This window comes from Canis lupus, chromosome 24 (genome assembly GCF_048164855.1).
Source record: "Canis lupus baileyi chromosome 24, mCanLup2.hap1, whole genome shotgun sequence".
Classification (NCBI taxonomy): Eukaryota; Metazoa; Chordata; class Mammalia; order Carnivora; family Canidae; genus Canis; species Canis lupus.
The window spans coordinates 11,397,699-11,418,101 of record NC_132861.1 but is presented as its reverse complement, the minus strand read 5'-3'; the positions used below and the strand labels follow the sequence as shown (position 1 = coordinate 11,418,101).

General features: G+C 35.5%; 1 protein-coding gene and 1 pseudogene across 9 annotated transcripts in view; both read right to left on the bottom strand.

Moving 5' to 3' along the window:
- KATNAL1 (katanin catalytic subunit A1 like 1) overlaps nt 1-20,403 on the bottom strand; it is a 113,911-nt gene that overhangs the window by 83,107 nt on the left and 10,401 nt on the right. For 6 of the 9 annotated variants that reach the window (XM_072795596.1, XM_072795589.1, XM_072795590.1 and 3 more), the window contains exons 2-3: nt 8,963-9,138; nt 6,479-6,639 (exon numbers count right to left, since the gene is read on the bottom strand). In XM_072795596.1, coding sequence (XP_072651697.1) covers nt 6,479-6,639; nt 8,963-9,124 — 323 coding nt within the window. In that variant the 5' untranslated portion in view covers nt 9,125-9,138. Of the gene's footprint in view, nt 1-6,478; nt 6,640-8,962; nt 9,144-20,403 lie in introns of all 9 variants that reach the window. The other 3 variants (XM_072795591.1, XM_072795592.1, XM_072795594.1) reach the window with 1 other exon arrangement.
- On the bottom strand, nt 17,205-18,960 carry LOC140615751 (ATP synthase subunit f, mitochondrial pseudogene; annotated as a pseudogene).

Genomic DNA, 20,403 nt, shown 5'->3' with positions numbered 1-20,403 from the left:
TCTGCCAGAGTTATTCAAAATATTTCAGAAAACAAAGGATTTATGTAGAATGATCATTCTCTTTTTATCTGAAAAAAAAATGGTATTACTTTATTCCAGAGTTGACCATTCATTTTAATAATTGATTACATGTCAGTTACTGTCTTAGACATTAAACTCTTCCATTTAATTCCATGAGGTAGAAATTCCCGTCTTACAGATAACGAAACTATCATTTGGAGAGATTAAATAACTCACTTAAGGTCTGAAAGCAAGTAAGTTGCAAGAAAAGAATTCAAATTCAGATCTCATGGACTTAAGTCAAGTGTCTTCCCATTACCACAAGACTATCTAAGGAATATAACCATTACTCACTATCTCTAGATGGAAATTTCATTACATTTTGTTTTATGTGATCTGTAGAAGAAACCAAATTGTAAAAGGAGAAAAACATAGAACTCTAACCTCCCAGGGCACCTGAGTGGCCCAGTTGGTTAAGTGTCTACCTTCAGCTCAGGTCATGATCCCAGGGTCCTTGGATAGAGCCCTGCGGCAGTCTCCCTGCTCAGTGGGGAGTCTGTTTCTCCCTCCCCCGGCCTCCCTTTTGCACTCTCTCAAATAAATACATAAAATCTTTAAAAATAAATAAATAAATAAAAACTCTAACCTCTCAAAACTTTCAAATCTAAACTTATAAACTTAATATTATTTATTATTAGCCCATGAATACTCAAATATTATACAGAATTCCTTCACTAGTAGAATCTTGTGAAGTTGTTGGATATTTTTCTATTGTTGGTGATGACACACATGGGAATAAGAATCTTTTTCTCCCCCCAGACAGTATAGAATCATGGATTTTCTTTTTATTCTGATCCATACAGGAAAAAAATCACATTATCTACAATGGCTACATACAGGGAAAAATTCTTTTAATATGTTGAAAGGAGGTTCAGAGAAATACATTCTGGTCCATTCATCTGTCACTTTCATTAAAAGTAAGGATTAAAACACAAGCATAAAAATAAGATCTGCATTATGGGGAGTTAAGGGAGGACAAATAAAAGGAAATAATGAGCTAATACTTCTCTAATAGGTTTTCAGGTAAGTGTTCATCAATGGGCAAATGCCAGCCACACTTTTTTATTCAGTTTGAGCCACAAATATTAGAGTTAATATCTGTAGCCAATGCTACATCTTGGTGCTCTAGCAATTCAAAACAGGTATTCTCTATACTGTAAATTATTCCCAGGACTAAGTGACTTCACTGGCAAATTCTACCAAACATTTAAAGTACAGTTAACATAAATCTTCATACTCTTTCAAAAAATCAAAAAGAGGGGACACTTCCAAATTCATTCTATAAGGGAGCATTACTCTGATATTAAAGCCTGATAAGGATACTACAAGAAAACTATAGACCAATATCCCTAAGGAATACAAAAATTCTTTTTTTAATATTTTATTTATTTATTTAACAGATAGAGCACACATACAAGCAGAGAAAGGAGCAGGCAAAGGGAGAGTGAGAAGCAGACTCCCCACTGAGCAAGGAGCCTAATGTGGGGCTTGATCCCAGGACCCTGGGATCATGACCTAAGTGGCAGACACTTAACCCACTGAGCCACCCAGGTACCCCAGAAATACAAAAAGTCTTAATAAAGTATTAGCAAAATATTCCATTGAATAGGAATTCAACAATATACTGAGAAGATTATACACCATAACCAAACAGGATTTATACCTGGGACATCAGAATGGTTCAACATACACAAATCAACAAATGTGACACAATGCATTAACAGAATGAAAAATAAAAATCATACGAACATCTCAATGGATGAAAAAAAAAAGCACTTGACAAAATATGAAAGTCTTTCATGATTTAAAAAACAAAATTTCCACAAATTGGGTATAGAAGGAACATACCTCAACATAATAAAGGCCATATATAATTAAGCCCACAACTAACATCATACTTCAAAGTGAAAATGGAAAGCTTCTGCTTTAAGATCAGGAATAAGACAAGGGTGCCCACTGTCATTATTCTTACTCAACTTAGTACTAGAAGTACTAGCTAGCACAATTAGGCAAAACCAAAAAATAAAAGGCATTGAAATCATAAATGAAGATGCAAAAGTTGTCATTATTTGCAGATGATATGATCTTATACATAAAAAGCCCTAGAGACTCAACCAAAAGTCTCTAAGAACTAATCAACAAACTCAGTAAAATTGCAGGATATAAAATCAACTTACAGAAATCAGTTGAGTTTCTATACACTAACAAGGAAATATCTGAAAGACAACAATCCCATTTACAATAGCCTCAAAAACAATGAAATATGTAGAAAAACATTTAACTAAAAAGTGAAAGATCTGCACAATGAAAACTACAAAACTTTAATGAGAGAAATTGGAGAGAACACAGATGGAAAGATATCCCAAGTTCATGGATCAGAAGATTAATATTGTTGAAATGTCTATACTACCCAAAGCCATCTAAACATTCAACCCAACTAGCCCTATCAAAATTCCAACTGCATTCTTCACAGAAATAGAAAAAAAAAACTCTAAAATTTGTATGGAACCACAAAAAAAATCCCAAATAGCCAAAGCAATCATAAGAACACAGCCAGAGGCATCACACTTCCTGATTTCAAACTATAATACAAAGCTTTAGTACTTAAAACAGTACAGTACTGGCATAAAAATACACATGGACACCAATGGAACAAAACAGAGAGTGCAGAAATAAACCCTTGCATTTATGGTCAACTGATATTTGACAAGAGAGCCAAGAATACTCAGTGGGCAAAGATTAATCTTTTCCACAAAGAGCGTTTAGAAAATTGGATAACCACAAGCAGAAAAATAAAATTGGACCCCTCTCTTAACACCAGTCACAAAAATGAACTGGATTTGATTTAAAAGACTTAAACATAAGGCCTGATATCATAAGACTTCTAGAAGAAAACATGGGAAGAAACACCTTGACATTCGCGTTGGCAATGATATGTTGGATATGACATCAAAAGCACAAGCAACAAAAGCAAATATCAAATGAGTCTACATCAAAATAAAAAGCTTCTGCATAGCAAAAAAAACAATCAAAAATGAAAAGACAACCTCCTGAATGGGAAAAAATATTTGCAAACCATATATTAGATAAGGGGTTAATATCCAAAATATATAAAGAATTCATACAACTCAACAACAACAAAATCTAATTTAAAAATGTGCAGAGGAACCAAATGATATTTTTCTAAAAGAAACATCTAGAGATGCCTGGGTGGTTCAGTGGTTGAGTGCCTGCCTTTGGCTCAGGGCATGATCCCAGAGTCCTGAGATCGAGTCCTGCATCAAGCTCCCTGCATGGAGCCTGCTTCTCCTTTCTCTGCCTGTGTCTCTGCCTCTGTGTGTGTGTGTGTCACATGAATAAATAAATAAAATATTTTAAGAAAGAAAGAAAGAAAGAAAGAAAGAAAGAAAGAAAGAAAGAAAGAAAGAAAGAAAGAAAGAAAGAAAGAATGTCCAAAATGGCCCACAGGTACAGAAAAAAAAACTCTCAACATTACTAATCATCAGGAAAATTCAAATCAAAACCACTATTAGATTGCACTTCACACCTGTTGAATGGCTATCAATGGATGAGGGAAGTGTTGGCAAGAATATAGAAAGAAAAAAAAAGAATATAGAAATAAGAGAGGCCTGTTCACTGTTAATGGGAATGCAAATTGGTTCAGACACTATGGAAAACAGTATGGAGGTTCCCCAAAAAATTAAGAATAGGGATGCCTGAGTGGCTCAGTAGTTAAGCACCTGCCTTCGTTCAGGGCATGATCCCAGAGTCCTGGGATCAAGTCCTGCATTGGGCTCCCTGTAGGGAGCCTGCTTCTCCCTCTGCATATGTCTCTGCCTCTCTCTCTATCTCATGAATAAGTAAATACAATCTTTTTTAAAAAAATTGGGATGCCTGGGTGGCTCAGCATTGGGCAGCTGTCTTTGGCTCAAGTTGTGATCCCAAGATCCAGAATCGAGTCCCGCATCGGGCTCCCTGCAAGAAGCCTGTTTCTCCCTCTGCCTATGTCCCTGCCTCTCTCTCTCTGTGTGTCTCTCATGAATAAATAAATAAATCATAAAATAAATCTTTTTAAAAAAATTAAAACAGAACTACCAAATATCTATCGATTCCACTGCTGGGTATATACCCAAAGGAAATGAAAACATGATATGGAAGAGATACATGCACTCCCATGTTCACTGCAGCATTATGTGCAATAGTCAAGATATGGAAACAATCTAAATATATGTCAATAGATGAATGAATAAAGAGGTGAAATATATGTATATGAAATATATATATATATATTCATACACACACACACACATATATATAATGGAATATTGTTCAGCCATAAAAAAGAAGGAAATCCTGCCATCTGCAACAAGGATGGACTTTCAGGGCATTATGCTAAGTCACACAGAGAAAGAAATCCTATATGATCTCATTAATATGTGAAATCTAAAAAAAAAACAAAATTGTAATAGTTAAATACCAGGGGCTGAGAAGAATTGGGAAGATGTTTAAGGGTATAAAGTTGCAACTAGTAGATAACTAAATTCTGGAAATCTAATGCACAGCATAAAGATAATATACAACAATACTGTATTATAACTTTCAAAGGTGCTAAGAAACTAGATCTTAATTGTTCCCACCAAAAAGAAGAATGAATGAATGAATGAAAAGAAAGAAAAGAAAAAAAGAAAGAAGAGAAGAGAGAGAAGAGAAGAGAAGAGAGAAAGAGAGAGAGAGAGAGAGAGAAAGAAAGAAAGATAGAAAGAAAGAAAGGGAGGGAGGGAGGGAGGGAGGGAGGGATAATTACATGACATGATGGAGGTGTTAACTAATGCTACCATGGTAATCAAACTGTCATAAATCTATATATAGATTATCTCAAATCAATACATTGCACACCTTAACTGACATAATGTTATATGTCAACTATATCTAAATGAAGTTATTGTCAGCTTTTAGCTATAAACTAGACGTATATTTCTGAATTAATGACTTTCAGGAAAAAACTAAGGTACATACACAAAATTTTCAAGTTCTGATAAATCAAAATGCCATTATTTCTTTTTCTTAGTATTTAGTGTGAAACTTCCATGGTAACAACTCTATGACTCCTGAAATGTTGCCTTTTGAGAAGATAATGGTTACCTTAACGCAAATCACCTGAAAGTGGTTATATCTGCGAAAAGAGCTATATTGTTGTAGACCTCAGAAAAGAATCATCTAGTGTTTTTATAATAGGAATCATAAAATTATCTGTAACTCAGTGGAAAAAACCCTGAAGGAATAAATTAACCACTTTTCACAGTTCTTTAAATGCTCTTAGAAAATTTCAAGAGATCAACAAGTTAAACACATGATCACAGCTATTGACTAAAGGCAAAATTATTTACTATGATGCAACACTCTGGCCACAATACCACTTCACAATCAGGGGGACTGAAAGCCAGAGAGGCCTAAACTCAGATCCTGGTTGAACTAGCCTAACTTCTAGGTCAGGGTCGCTCAGGCCTCAGTTTCCTCCCTTGTAAAAATAATGGAATTATTCATTCAATGTAGGTTGAATGCCTACTATGTGCCAAACACTGTATTAGCAGTAAAATTTTGTTATTTGTAATGTGTTTTGAGAAAATAAAAACATGGACCCTGACCTAGCAAAATTCCTCATTTTGTGAAGAAATGCAACAAGGTAACTGCTATGAACAAACTGCTGTGTTTGGGCACACTGAGAATGGCTGCAGAGAGAAAATACAGTTGAGCTGAGAGTCCAACAATGAACATGAGTTGCTCAGATGGGAATGATGGGAATCTTGAGGAATGAATAGATCATGCAAAGACAAAAAGACAGGAAAGAACAAGAGACAAGTTTAATGTAGGTGATGCATAGGCTGCACATCAGAGAGATAAACTTAGAGCTTTATATGCCACATTAGGGAATCCGACCTTTAACTTTTGGAATAAGGTTCCTTCTACAATATGACTGTAGAATACAAAATGCTAAGTTTCCTTCTACAGTAGGACTCTGGAAAGTGGTTGTAAGCCCAACTAGATGAATCCAATTTCTCCACCATTTCATCTAAAGTTAAAATCTTTTAAAGCAGAAAGTTTTAAAGCAAAAAAGCCATACAAGTTCTGCGCTGATAGAAAATCTTAAAGACCTCACTTAACTGATAAATTTTAGGACTAGCATATTTCTATTGTTATGATTTATAGTAACATTCTAAAAGATATATGACAAATGATTTACTTCTATATCAAACTAAACTCTGTAAACCTATAGGTGTGAAAACTGTAAACAAGTATTAAATTTATACACTCCCTCAAATTTTTCATACTTCATTCAAATAAAGCTTCACTCTCTTCACTCTGAATATCAATTAACTATAAAACTATAAAACTAAAGAGAATATAAAGTCCCATTTACCTGTGTTCTGCAGGTACAGGGGGTGGCCAAACAGCAGGATCTCTAAATGGTTCATCTTGACAGGACACAGGGAAATCTGGGGGCCTGTCCATTTTAAAACTCTCCAAAGTGCTGACAATGTTTTTAACTTGTTCATATTCTTCCAATAATTCCTGCCGAACCTTAAAAGAAAATAACCTTATGCTGGAAACTGTTTAAAGTTTATACGAATGGCAAATAACAAATTGGTATAGAAAGCAAGTTTTCTAGCAGTGCCTGGGTGGCGCCATATAGGCTGAGCATCCCATTCGGGGTTTCAGCTCAGGTCGTGATCTCAGGGTCATGAGCAGGAGCCCTATGTCGGGCTTGTGATCAATAGGGAGTCTGCTTGAGATTCTCTCTCTCCCTCTCCCTCTGCCTCTGCCCACCTGGCTTGTGCTAAGTCTTAAATTAAAATAATAATAATAATAATAATAATGCACATTTTCTCAAAGTATGCAAAGTGAGCCATTAAAACATTAAAAAATAAAGTACTGGGGCAGCCCAGGTGGCTCAGCAGTTTAGCACAGCCTTCGGCCCAGGGCCTGATCCTGGAAACCTGGGATCGAGTCCCGTGTCGGGCTCCTTGCATGGAGCGTGCTTCTCCCTCTGCCTGTGTCTCTGCCTCTCTCTCTCTCCTCTCTGTGTATTCTCATGAATAAATAAATAAAATCTTTAAAAAAAAAAAAAAGTACTATTTAAAGTAATATAGGAGGGCGGGAACTAGATTGAAAAAATACATTACATACCTTTTTTAGGGGCAGTAGTTAATATATTTTCATAATGAACTCATTTCTACCAATGAATGTGATGATCATTAATGTATTTAAAACAAGTTCAGTAACAAGTTAACCATTCACAGATATCTAAAATGTTATGCCAAACCCTTTTAACATATTTGTAAATAGCTTTCAGAAAATCATCAGCCAAAATTTTTACCAGAATTTTCTACTTCTCATATCATTAAGTATGAAATGCCTGTCATGAACATCTGAAAATCTGAAGTGGCAGATTACTAAGCTTTACCCACTTCCAATTTTTATTTAAATTCTCCTTCACCTAAAATCTGAATTTTTCTGGACTTAAATTATTTCAGTTGCTGAATAAAGTTCACTTTGAGTTCAAAGGCAAGATTTTCCCCATATTTAAAAAACTTCACTGAGGGGCACCTGGGTGACTCAGTGGTTGAGCATCTGCCTTTGGCTCAGGTCAAGATCCTGGGGTCCTGGGATTAAGTCCCACATCGGGCTCCCTACAGGGAGTCTGCTTCTCCCTCCTGCCTATGTCTCTGCCTCTCTGTGTGTCTCTCATGGATAAATAAATAAAATCTTAAAAATAAAATAAAAATTAAAAAACCTCACTGAGTACCTACTATATAGAAATCCTTCTGTTTTTAAACTTTGAGATCAAACTAATTTTAAAGGCAAACAGATAACAGATTGAAAATTACATTTATAAATTCACTTTAACAATTTTAATTTGTTTTTAACCAGAAGGCACACTTTATTGTAAAGAAAAGAAAAACCTAGGTAAAATTCAACTGCTAATATATGCAATTATATACTTGGAGAAATGAAATTATAGAACCTATTAAAAATAAACACAGTAGAAATATCTGAATACAAATGGTCACTATTTAACACAATTAAGAAATTGTCAAAAATATTTCCATGCTAGGTTAATAAATCACTCTTGCCTATGGCTAGTATACAATATAGAAAAACACAACTAAAAATTCAACTTGAGTGAAAGCAAGTATATTGTCCTCACTCAACATAATTTGGTAATGCTTAAGTCAGAAAATAAGCCAAATTTACCCTGAAAACTTAAGTGAAACATCAATTTCTGACATGGAAAAATTAAAAGAAACACTTGAAAGGCATTAGTACATTAAATGGAAACTTCAAAGAAATGCTTCACTTTGTACTTTTAATTTTAAAAGGACTTTAAGTTTTAATAAGTGGGGAAATTCTAATTCATATTTTTATTAACTGTACTATTATATAATCAAGTTGTACAGTCAAAAGACACAGCAAATATATTAGTTTTATTAGATTATTGACCTTTGTATTTGTAGGGAGTCTTTCAAAAGAAGAGGAAACTTTCTTAAAAGTTTTATGAAATAGGTCAAAATTACATGTAACACTGAAAAGGGAAAGGGTGAGCAGAAATACCTTATATCAAAAATCTGTCATTATATACAACTGGGCTGATCATGAAAATTTTAAAAATTTAAAGTAAATTACAATTATAATTAAATATCTCAAAATATGTCTCCTGAAAGCTATCAAAAATATATAAAATATTAACTGGGCAAGACAAAATATTCAGAGTACATTTTAAATACATTTCAGTATTTGGACAAATAAGAACTATTTACATAATCTCTAAGTAATTTTCCAACTCTAGTCTCTCAAGTATAATAAATTACTGCCCTCAATCACTGAATACTTGACTGTGTCTTACCTGTTGCCATTTGCCTTTGACAGCTGGGTCTCTGACTGACTGGCAATGTCTCTGAATCTGCTGTATCACCCCCTGGTAATATACCATTGATGAGTCATAGTTCCCAAGAAGTGCATATTCTCTTCCTTTCTTTGCATTGTCACAAATCTCAGCCAAATTCATCTTCTTGCAGAGACCTACACTGAATACATAATGCCTTATTAAGTTTTCAGCACCAACTTTAGAACATTTTTTTATTCTTTAAAATATCTGCTTAAAACTACTTTCAGAGTCAAAATGGTTCTTTCTTTGAGGTTATCTGAATGCATCTTATAATATTGAACAAAGTTTCTAATTCTGGAAGTACAGAGATCACAAAAGAACACCTAAGGAGATCACACAGAGAAAAATTACACAACTCTGAACTATTGGTTTATGTTAAAGGTATATAAATTGGACACTAGTTTTCCTTGCTCATTTATAATTACCATAAGCTGTAATAATGATCAACTTGATTTTATTCAATTTATTCTTAACAATGTAGAAATATATGAATATCATATTCTATTTTTTCCACTGAAAAAAAAAAGGAGAAATTAGTTCTAAAACATTTTGGCCCCCCAAACCAAAAGTCATACTTAAGGAATACATTTTAAAGGAACAGCCTATAGTTGTCCGTGCATCATTTATATATATATTTGTCTCATACAAGTTAAATCTAAACAAAAATCTGTGAATTCAACTACCTGAGCCCTTTTTGTTCAACTTGTAATCTTCTATGATTTTGTCATTCTCTATAGCTTTCCATCTATGCAAATACTATCATTGATCTTTTCCCTTCCACAGACACTATGAAGAGTATCATCTGAACCTCTGGTTTCCACCAAAGCCCTCCAGCTCAGTAATTCTGGCTTTTCTTCCTGGTTTCCCAAACTCATCCAAGAATCACCCAAGGCTTCTATGCAAAGATACTTTCCATCCAAGACTATAAAGAGTAGGAAGTTCAGAGATATAGAAGAATGACATCCAGGAAGAGGCCAAACTGCTCTACTCTTATTTCCCAGAACAGTAAACCAATAAATCTACTTAGTAAAGAAAATTAAAATATTTCTCCATGCTTAATCCAGTCAAGAAACGCACAGCAGACATGAGCAGACACTTCTCCAAAGAAGACATACAAATGGCCAACAGACACATGAAAGACTGCTCAACACCACTTGGCATCAAGGAAATACAAATCAAAACCACAATGAGATACCACTTTACAGCAGTCAGAATGGCTAAAATTAACAAAACAGGAAACAAATGTTGATGAGGATGCAAAGAAAGGGGAACCCTCATACACTGTTGGTGGGAATGCAAGGTGGTACAGCCACTCTGGAAAACAATATCAAAGTTCCTCAAAAAGTAAAAAAACAGAACTACCCTTTAACCCAGCAATTGCACTACTAGGTATATACCACAAAGATACAAATGTAGTGATCCAAAGGGGCACCTGCACCCCAGTGTTTATAGCAGCAATGTCCATAATAGCCAAACTATGGAAAAGGCCCAGATGTCCACTGACAGATGAATAGATAAAGAAGATGTGGTATTCCATACACACACAATGGAACATCACTTCACCATCAAAAAAATGCAATCAGGCAGCCCGAGTGGCTCAACGGTTTAGCGCCGCCTTCAGCCCAGGGCATGATCCTGGAGACCGGGGAGCTTCTCCCTCTGCCTGTGTCTCTGCCTCTCTCTCTCTCTCTCTCTTTCTCATGAATAAATAAATAAAATCTTATTTAAAAAAATGAAATCTTGCGATTTGCAACGACATCGGTATTAACTAGAGGGTACTGTGCTAAGCAAAATAAGTCAATCAGAGAAAGACAATTATATGATTTCACTCATATTTGGAATTTAAAAAACAAAACAAGGAGCACAGAGGAAGGGAGGGAAAAATAAAACAAGATACAATCAGAAAGGGAGACAAACCATAAGAAGCTTAACCAAAGGAGACAAACTGAGGGTTACTGGAAGGGCGGGGGGTAATGGTGGGAGGATGGGGAAACAGAGTGATGGGCATTAAGGAGGACATGTGATGTAATGAGCACTGGGTGTTATATACAACGCATGAATCACTAAACTCTACCTCTGAAACTATATATTAATTAATTGGATTTAAATTTAAAAAATATTTCTCCATGCCTGTCTAAAGGGAATTAAATTTTGGTGTTGCTTCGCCCTTCCTCTCTACCTCCTCTCTATTCTTAAAGGGTTCAAAAACTCTTCTTCAAAATTAAGCACATCTAGTTCTAGGCATTTCAAAGGACTCCAGTAGATCCTTGAAAATAAAGCAGTTTCCTTTAGGTGTTCTGACATATTGTTTGTCTTTTCACCTAGCATTAGTTCCTTGAAGGCAGTGTCTATGTTATTTGAGAATCATATCACAGCAAGTGTACACTACTTGTGCACACTTAGAAACTTCAGTAGATTTATCCACATGGAAACCACGGAAAACCTCTTGTTCAAATCAGAACATTAACACCAAGCAATAAAGTCTTATTACAGTGAATGAGCTGTAATTAATAAATCCAGTAGAAACAAAGCTGTTCCATATATTATTTTCTTTTAAAGTCAGTGTGACCTTAAAGCATTAATTCTGCTAATACATGCAGCTACACAACTATGCAGATAAAAATATCTTAATGTAAAACAGGGGTCAGAAAACTCTTTCTACAAAGGATCATACAGTAAATATTTTAGGCTTTAAGGGCAAACAGACCAAATTGAGGATATTACATAAGTACTTATATGAGAAGACAAAAATTTCCATAATTTTTATTGATAAAATTCAAAACATTCTAATAATAATCACTGAGTAAAACTTTTTGTAAAGCTCGTCTCCTGGTACGAACAAAGCTCTTTTGGGAGGAGGGGCTAATATTTCACTTAGTTAAGATTCAAAATTAGTGTTCCCTATCATCAAAATTAATTGCAAACATTCATAGGGTAGCACTGCTTTTTAATAAGATTTTATGTATTTCATGTTTGAAAATGTCTTCACCCAGAAAGGTGCCATCACGTACATGATTTTGATTCAGCATTATTTATTATTTGGAAGATACCTACAGACTTTATTCTTCTCTTAATATTTGTCTTTTGGCACGTCCTTACACTGCGGATTAATCACTTCCAATTAAAGGTTAAGGAGCAAGTGCCTCAAATGCACAGTTAAACAGATTTTGAATTATGGTAATTTCCTTTCCATTTACACCAAAGTCTCCGAAAGGCTGCTGAAATGGAGCTCAGAAACTATACCGCAAATCTGAGTGGGAACAGGGATGTCCCTTCTTTACCTTCACTTCTGACAACTGGAAGGAAAGCTACATAAAACAGCTTAATATTTATTACTTGTGATTCAAACATCAAAATAACTTTTAGTTTTACATACAATGTTTTGCTTGTAATGTTAGGTTTAATACATTAAGATACATTAACAAGTCTGAAGCAAAAACTGATTTCCAAAGCCATTCAGGGCTCACTAACAGTGGCTAAGAAGAGTTCCTCTCATTCAAAAATCTCAATTCAGCCGTAAGCTAAAAAGACTAAAATAAAAGTATACCACTACTAAGCCACGTCAGTGTGGTAGGTCAAGTCAGGATATTTAGCTTCTATTTCTGACAAAAATTCAAGGAACTGACAAAGATTAAGTCCACCAGAGCAATACTCTTTGAGCCTTGAGAAGCTACTAACTAGTTCTATATTGCATGATATATTCAAATATTCTCTGTAAAAAACCTGATAAATAAGTACTTACAATTCACAATTGTAATTTCACTTTACAATTTCACAGTTTTGTAAATTTGTTCACCTAAGCCTTTTTCTCCTCTACACCTATTTTTACCACCATCAGTTATACTAAATCTGAGCAGATCCCACCTCAGGTTATATAAAATTACTATTTTCTGAACTTTTTGAAAATATTTTTCCCTGTAGTTATTCCATGAGCATTGTTTTTAAAACTAATTCTTCAAAAACGTCAAACTTATAATTGACTTCATGAATAACACCAAATGAGCTGTAGTGGTAACTTCTGTCAATCCACAAAAGCCAAGGAAAACCACTCAAAATCATTTGCTTTGTTTTTTAATTGATTATTAATGTTCTCAACTCTTCCAGCAACTGTTCTCGCCAAAAGGCTAATGGCTTTTTTTTTTTTTTAAGATTTATTTATTTATTCATGAAAGACACAGGCTTAGAGAAAGAGGCAGAGACACAGGCAGAGGGAGAAGCAGGCATCCTGCAGAGAGCCCTATGAGGGACTTGACCCCGGGATCACGACCTGAACCAAAGGCAGGCGCCCAACCACTGAGCCACCCAGGCATCCCGAAAAGACTAATAGCTTTAAACAAGTTTATTTTCTCCAGACACATTTCTTTGGCTACTACAATCAAACACGATTTAGTTAAGGCACCATCAGTAAACAACTTCCATACTTAACTAACAAATGAGACACTCAGAAACTTAACCTGGGTGCAGCTTGATTTTCACTGTTAATAATTTTGTGAAGAAATTCTGCTATAAGATATTCCTTTTTAAATTTTCTGATTTTTCTGACCATTGTTTTCCCATGTGTTGGGAATACTGTGATGAGTGATTAGTCTGGTAATGTCTGTGTATACTGTATTTCTTTAGCACAACTATAGTATCATTGAATAATAATCAATGCTATCATCTAATTTGATAATTCAAACTCTAATGTACTTTAGAACTATAATATGTCAAGTCCATTTTTCTCAGCTTTTCTTGTTTCAACATGATGGGTATATGCTGGTAATAAAGGAAAATCTCACAGGATAATGATATCAAAGGTACTTAAAACAGTGATTATACTGCACCAAGCAGAAGTGCAGAACACTAAGAATGCCACATCTCAGTCCCAACTATGCAAACTCACAAAAGTAGCCATAAATAATATGTAAACAAATGAGTATGGCTATGTTCCAATAAACCTTTATTTATAGACACTGATAAATGAATTTCATTTAATTTCCACATGTCACAAAATAGTATTCTTTTGACTTTTTTTTTTTTTTTAAGATTTTACTTATTTATTAATGAAAGACACAGAAAGAGAAAGGCAGAGATGTAGGCAGAGGGAGAAGCACGTTCCAGGGAGAGAGCCCGATGTGGGACTCGATCCTGAGACCGCGGATCACGCCCTGAGCCAGGGGCAGGTGCTCAACCTCTGAGCCACCAAGGCGTCCCTTCTTTTGACTTTTTTAACATTTAAAGAATGCAAAAACCGTTCTCAGTTCATAGGCCACTCCAAAACAAGTAGCAGGCTAGATGTGGTCCCCAGATTATCATTTGCTGACTCCTGCTTTCAGCTTCTAGCATAAGAATCTGAGAAAGGTTGCCTGTGTGGTTCAGATGGTTGAGCATCTGTCTTTGGCTCAGGTCATGATCTCCAGGTCCTGGGATTGCTAGGGCTCCCTGCTCAGTGGGGAGTCTGCTTCTCCCTCTCCTTCTGCCTCTCCCCTCTGCTCATGCTCTCTCTCTCAAATGCATATATAAAATCTTTTTTAAAACTCTTTTTAAAAAACCTGGGAAAATACAAATTAAACCCCAAAGAGTAGAACATAATAAAGTTAAGAGAAAAAAAAAAAATCAATGAAGTAGAAACAGAAGAGAAATTTTCAATGTAGCCAAACTGGCTCTTTAGAAACATCATTAAAATAAAGACACCTGGGTGGCTCAGTGGTTGAGCACCTGCCCCTCCTTGGCTCAGGTGATGATCCTAGGATTTGGGATCGAATCCCGCATCGCATGGAGCCTGCTTCTCTCTCTGCCTAGGCCTCTGCCTCTCTTTCTGTGTTCTCATGAATAAATAAAATCTTTAAACTAAAAATAAATAAAAATAAAATAATAAAATAACCTCTAGTAATATTGACCGGGAAAGGGAAAAACACAAATTAACAAAATCAGTAATGAATGAGAAGTTAGCACTACAAACTTTAGAGATTTTAAAAGTCAAAGAGGACTTAATGAAATGGGCAAATTATATAAAGATCACAAAATATCAAAGCTTACTCAAGAAAAAATAGACTGATTAATCTGAATAGTCTTATATCAGTGATACTCAACTTGTAATTTAAAATCTTCCCATCAGGGGCACTTGGGTGGTCAGTCTGTTAAGTATCTGCCTTGGACTCACATCATAATCCTGGAGTCCCAGGATCAAGCCCTGTATCGGCTCCCTGCTCAACAAAGACCTGCTTCTCCCTCTTCCTCTGCCCACCCCACCCCAACCTCCGCTGGTACTCTCTCGCATGCTCTCTCTTGTGCACTCTCTAATAAATAAATCTTTAAAAAATTAAAAACTTAAAAAAGGGATCCCTGGGTGGCGCAGCGGTTTGGCGCCTGCCTTTGGCCCAGGGCGTGATCCTGGAGACCCGGGATCGAATCCCACGTCGGGCTCCCAGTGCATGGAGCCTGCTTCTCCCTCTGCCTGTGTCTCTGCCTCTCTCTCTCACTGTGTGCCTATCATAAATAAATAAAATAAAAAAATTTTAAAAAAATAAAAATAAAAAATAAATAAAAACTTAAAAAAAATAAAAATTAAAAAAATTAAAAACAGATTTTTAAAGACTGAAATATATGATCATCTCAACAGATACATAAAAAACTGACAAAATGTCAACTCCATTCATAAGAACTCTTAGCAAACTAATAATAGAAGACAATTTCCTCAACCCATTAAAGGGTACCTAAAACACCCTAGCTAAAATCTTATTTACTTTAAAAGAGTGAATGCTCACCCCCAATATCAAGAAAGAACAAGACCAATATATTTGCTTTCATCGCCCCTATTCAACATTAGAACTAGAAGTTCTAACTAGTGCAATAAAGAAAAAAAAATAAAAAGCATACAGATTGGAAAAGAAGTTGCTTTTATTATTATACAACATGATTGTTAATGGAGAAAATCCCAGGGAATCTACAAGTAAGTGAGTTTTGTAATTCAAAATTTTGTTATTCAAAAATTATGTTGTAGGACACAAAGTCAATATAAAAAATCAATTGCAAAAAAAATCAACTGCATTTCTACATACTAATAATAAACAATTGAAAACAAAAATCAAAACAATGAAATCACTAAAAAACATTAAATACTCAGGGATAAATTTAACCAAACACATACAAGATCTGAACACTGAAAACTACCAAAAACTGCTAAGAGAAGTTAAAGATGACCTAAATTAATGGATATACATGTGTGTGCACACATTTATGAACTGACACATTCAATATAAGTAAGATATCAATTCTCTTGAAAGTGATCTAGAGAGTCAATACAATCCCAATCAAAATTCCAACATCCTTCCCTGTAAAAATGGTTTCAAAATTTCTTTGAAATATAAAGGGCGTAGAATAGTCAAATGGTTTAGCAAAGGACAACTCATTCTGATTCCAAGATTTACTATAAAGTTGCAGCAATCAAGACAGCATGGGATTTGCATACAGACAGACCCACACAAACCAATGGAACAAATTAGTCCAGAAACAGATCCACACATATATGGCCAATTAATTTCTGACAAAGTTGTCAAGGCAGGTCAACAAGGTCAACTTTTTTTTTCAAAAAAGGGTGCTGAGGGGATCCCTGGGTGGCTCAGCGGTTTAGCGCCTGCCTTTGGCCCAGGGCGCGGTCCTGGAGACCCGGGATCGAATCCCACATCGGGCTCCCGGTGCATGGAGCCTGCTTCTCCCTCTGCCTATGTCTCTGTCTCTCTCTCTCTCTCTGTGACTATCATAAAAAAAAGGGTGCTGAAACAACCAGATAGCCATATGAAGAAAAAAACCTGAATCTCAACTCTTACATCACATTATATACAAAAAATTATCTCAAAATGAATTACTGACCAAAACATAAGTTAAAACTATAAAACTTTCAGAAGACAACCCAAGGTATAGGGAAGGAAGGGGCACCAGTTCCCCAAGTCCCAGTTCCCACAAGGCATTAGATAATGGGCCACCTGACATCTGCACATACAGTAGCCTGCATTACAGGAGAGGAATTCTTAGTTTAGGAAACCCAAGCTATCATATTGAACCAAAGGAACTTTGTTCCAAAGGAAGATACAATCGCTTTCTTCCAAGGCTGTAAGCAAGCCTAACCTTTGCTCTAAAGAAGACACTATCTACTTTCCAAGGCTATTCAACTTGGCATCAACTTTCACCCTGAGGAGTCCCTTTGCTTCCCCCCCCACCCAGTACCAGTCAACTTTTATTGGATATTAATTGTGAATTAAGCAATGGAAGGATTCAAGGATGCCAGGTAAAAGTCATGGTCAGGAATGCCAAATGTGCTTCCACACTGGGCCCTCTTCAGTGGTACTTGCGTAGCCGTTCATGTTTGAGTTCCTTATAAGAACTATAGTAGTTGAAAAGCACATAAGCAGCCAGCACCATAGAAATCCCAGCAACACCCTCTTTCTTCACATTGATATACTTGTTGTAATACCAGTAGTAACCTCTTTGAAATGCTCCAGCAATGCCCTTAGGGGTGAAATCCCGCATCAGTATCCAGCCTGGCAGCTCTCCTAGCTTCACCTCCATGAGCTTCTTTTCCTTCACTGGTACGGGCGACACCATCTTGGAGTCCTGGGTGTCCACTCTCTGTGTATGTCTTTTTCTTTCTTGGTCTGCTCCCTTACTTTGATGGAATACATTTCCCATATATGGGAGGTAGAGGTTTTAACACTTTATCTTACCTTCATACTTTAGTGATAGTTTGATTGACTACTGAATCCTAGGTTGGAAATAATTTTCCTTCAGAATTTTGAAGGTACTGCTCTATTATCTTCTAGTTCAATTAACTGGAAAACTGATGTCATTCAAATTCCTGATCCTTTATATATCACCTGTTTTTTCCCCTTTCTGAAAGTTTGTAGGTTCTTCTCTTTGACACAAGCTTTCAAAAATTGTTGGTGATATTTGTGAAATGGGTCTACTTGGGACTCTTTCAATCTAGAAATTAATGTCTAATTTTAGGAAAATGTCTGAATTATTTCACTGATTATTTCTCTCCATTTTTTCTGTTCTCTCTTTCTGAAACACCTTTTTTTCAGATGTTGGACTTCCTAGGATGGTCCTCTAATTTTCTTACCTTTTCTCTCCTATTTTCCACCTCTTTGTCCTCTGGCTCTACTTCCTTCAAGATTTCCTCAACTTTGCACTTTAATCTTTTTCTAGAGTATTTTTTCTTTTGTATTTTCTAATTGAAGTATATAACATATACGAGTATATAAGTCTTAAATGTACAGCTCAATGAATGTTAACACTGGTGCATCTAAGTAACACCCACATCACAATACATAACATTTCCAGCACCCTAGAAGGATCCTTCATGTCACCTCCTAGGCAGTACTTCCCCTCAAGGCCAATTACTATTCTGACTTCTGTTATCATTGATGAGTTTTGCCTGCTTTTTCAATTTTTTTTTTTTTTTTTAAGATTTACGCATTTGACAGAGAGAAAGCATGTGCATGAGTGGGAGAGGCAGAGAGATAAGGAGACTCTCAAGCAGACTCCATGCTGACAGTGGAACCCAACAGAAGGCTAGATCTCACAACCCTGAGATCATGACCTGACCTGAAACCAAGAGTCAGATGCTTAACTGATTGTGCCACTCATGTGCTCCTTAACTGCTTTTTTAAAATCGGTTTTATTGAGATAGAACTTTTTTACAATGAAATTCACTAATTTTTTCACAATTTGACTTCTTTTGAAAAATGTATACAATTGCATATCTACCAACACTGTGGACATATAGAACATTTCCGTCACTCCAGAAAATTCCTTCCTGTCACTTTGCAGTCAATCTTTACCCCCATGATGTATTCTTCCATTCACATATCATTGTTATGTCTGTTTTAGAATGTGACATAAATAGAATCACTCAGTATGTATGCTGGTGTTGACTTCTTTCATTTAGAATAAAGCTTCTGAGATTCAACCGTGTTGTTGTATGTCAGTAATTATATGTTTATTGCTGAGTAAGTATCTCACTATATGGATATACTAAAATCTGTTTATTCATTCATCAGTTCTCCAGAGGCACTCCTCAGGGGGGGAAAAAAAAAAGTATAGCATATATTCTTTTCCCAATCCTCATACTATTTCCACTGAAGTTATTATCTAAAACTTCAAAATACAGAAAAAATATAGTCTGCCACGAGAGTCAAATGTTACAACATGTAACAGAATTAATATTATCTAAAACACATAATTATTTACTATAAAATACATCTACTTAAGAGCACAGAAAAAGACACTTTAAAAAATGAACAAGCAGATATAAAAAAGACAAAACAAACTTCTAGCTTTAAAAAGTATATAATCTGGGTGTTATTCTATATGTTGGCAAATTGAACACCAATAAAAAATAAGTTTATAAAAAAATGAAAATAAAAATAAAATAAATAAAAAGTATATAATCATTGAAATTAAAAGCTCAATGGACTAATATGGAAATAGCACATTAGACACAGATGAAAAAAGAATCAAGAAACCAGAAGATAGGGACACCTAGGTGGCTCAGAGGTTGAGCCTCTGCCTTCAGCTCAGGGTGGTAATCCTGGGTATCAGGATCGAGAGTACCACATTGGGCTCCCTGCAAGGAGCCTGCTTCTCCCTCTGCCTATGTCTCTGCCTCTCTCTGTGTCTCTCATGAATAAATAAATAAAATCTTTAAAAAAAAAAACAAAAAAAGAAACCAGAAGACAGAGCTGAAGAAAGTGCCCAGAATGCAGCTTATAGAGACAAAAAAAAGCAAAGAAATGAGAGAATAAAAGAAACGGTCCATGATATGTCTATTATGAATTCCAGAAGGAAAAAAAAAGTTAATATTCAGGCTATAATAACTAAGAAATTTCCAAAGTCTATGAAAGACAATAACTCTCTATTTCAAAATAAATAAAAATAAATCCACACCTAGAGACAATGTAGTAAAACTGAAGAATGCTAAAGGCAATAGAGATAAATACTATAATATCTACAAAGAAAAGACAGTTAACTTTTCAAAAGCAACAATGGAAGCCTGGAATCAGTGAAATTGTATCTTCTAAGTACTAAAAGGGGCAGTGGGGGGTTGCAACCCAGAATGGTATATATCAAACTAAACCATTCAAGCATGAAGGCAATATACAAATTTCAGACAGAAAAACCAGTGTATACTGATGCGTGTGTTGCTCAGTGGTTGGGCATCTGCCTTTGGCTCAGGGCGTGATACCGGGTCTGGGGATGGAGTCCCACATCAGGCTCCCTATGAGGAGCCTGCTTCTCCCTCTGTCTATGTCTCTGCCTCCCTCTCTGTCTCTCATGAATACATAAATAAAATCTTTAAAACAGAAAAGAAAGAAAGAAAAACCAGAGTATAAGTTCAGGCACCACATATTTTTAGTTGTGAC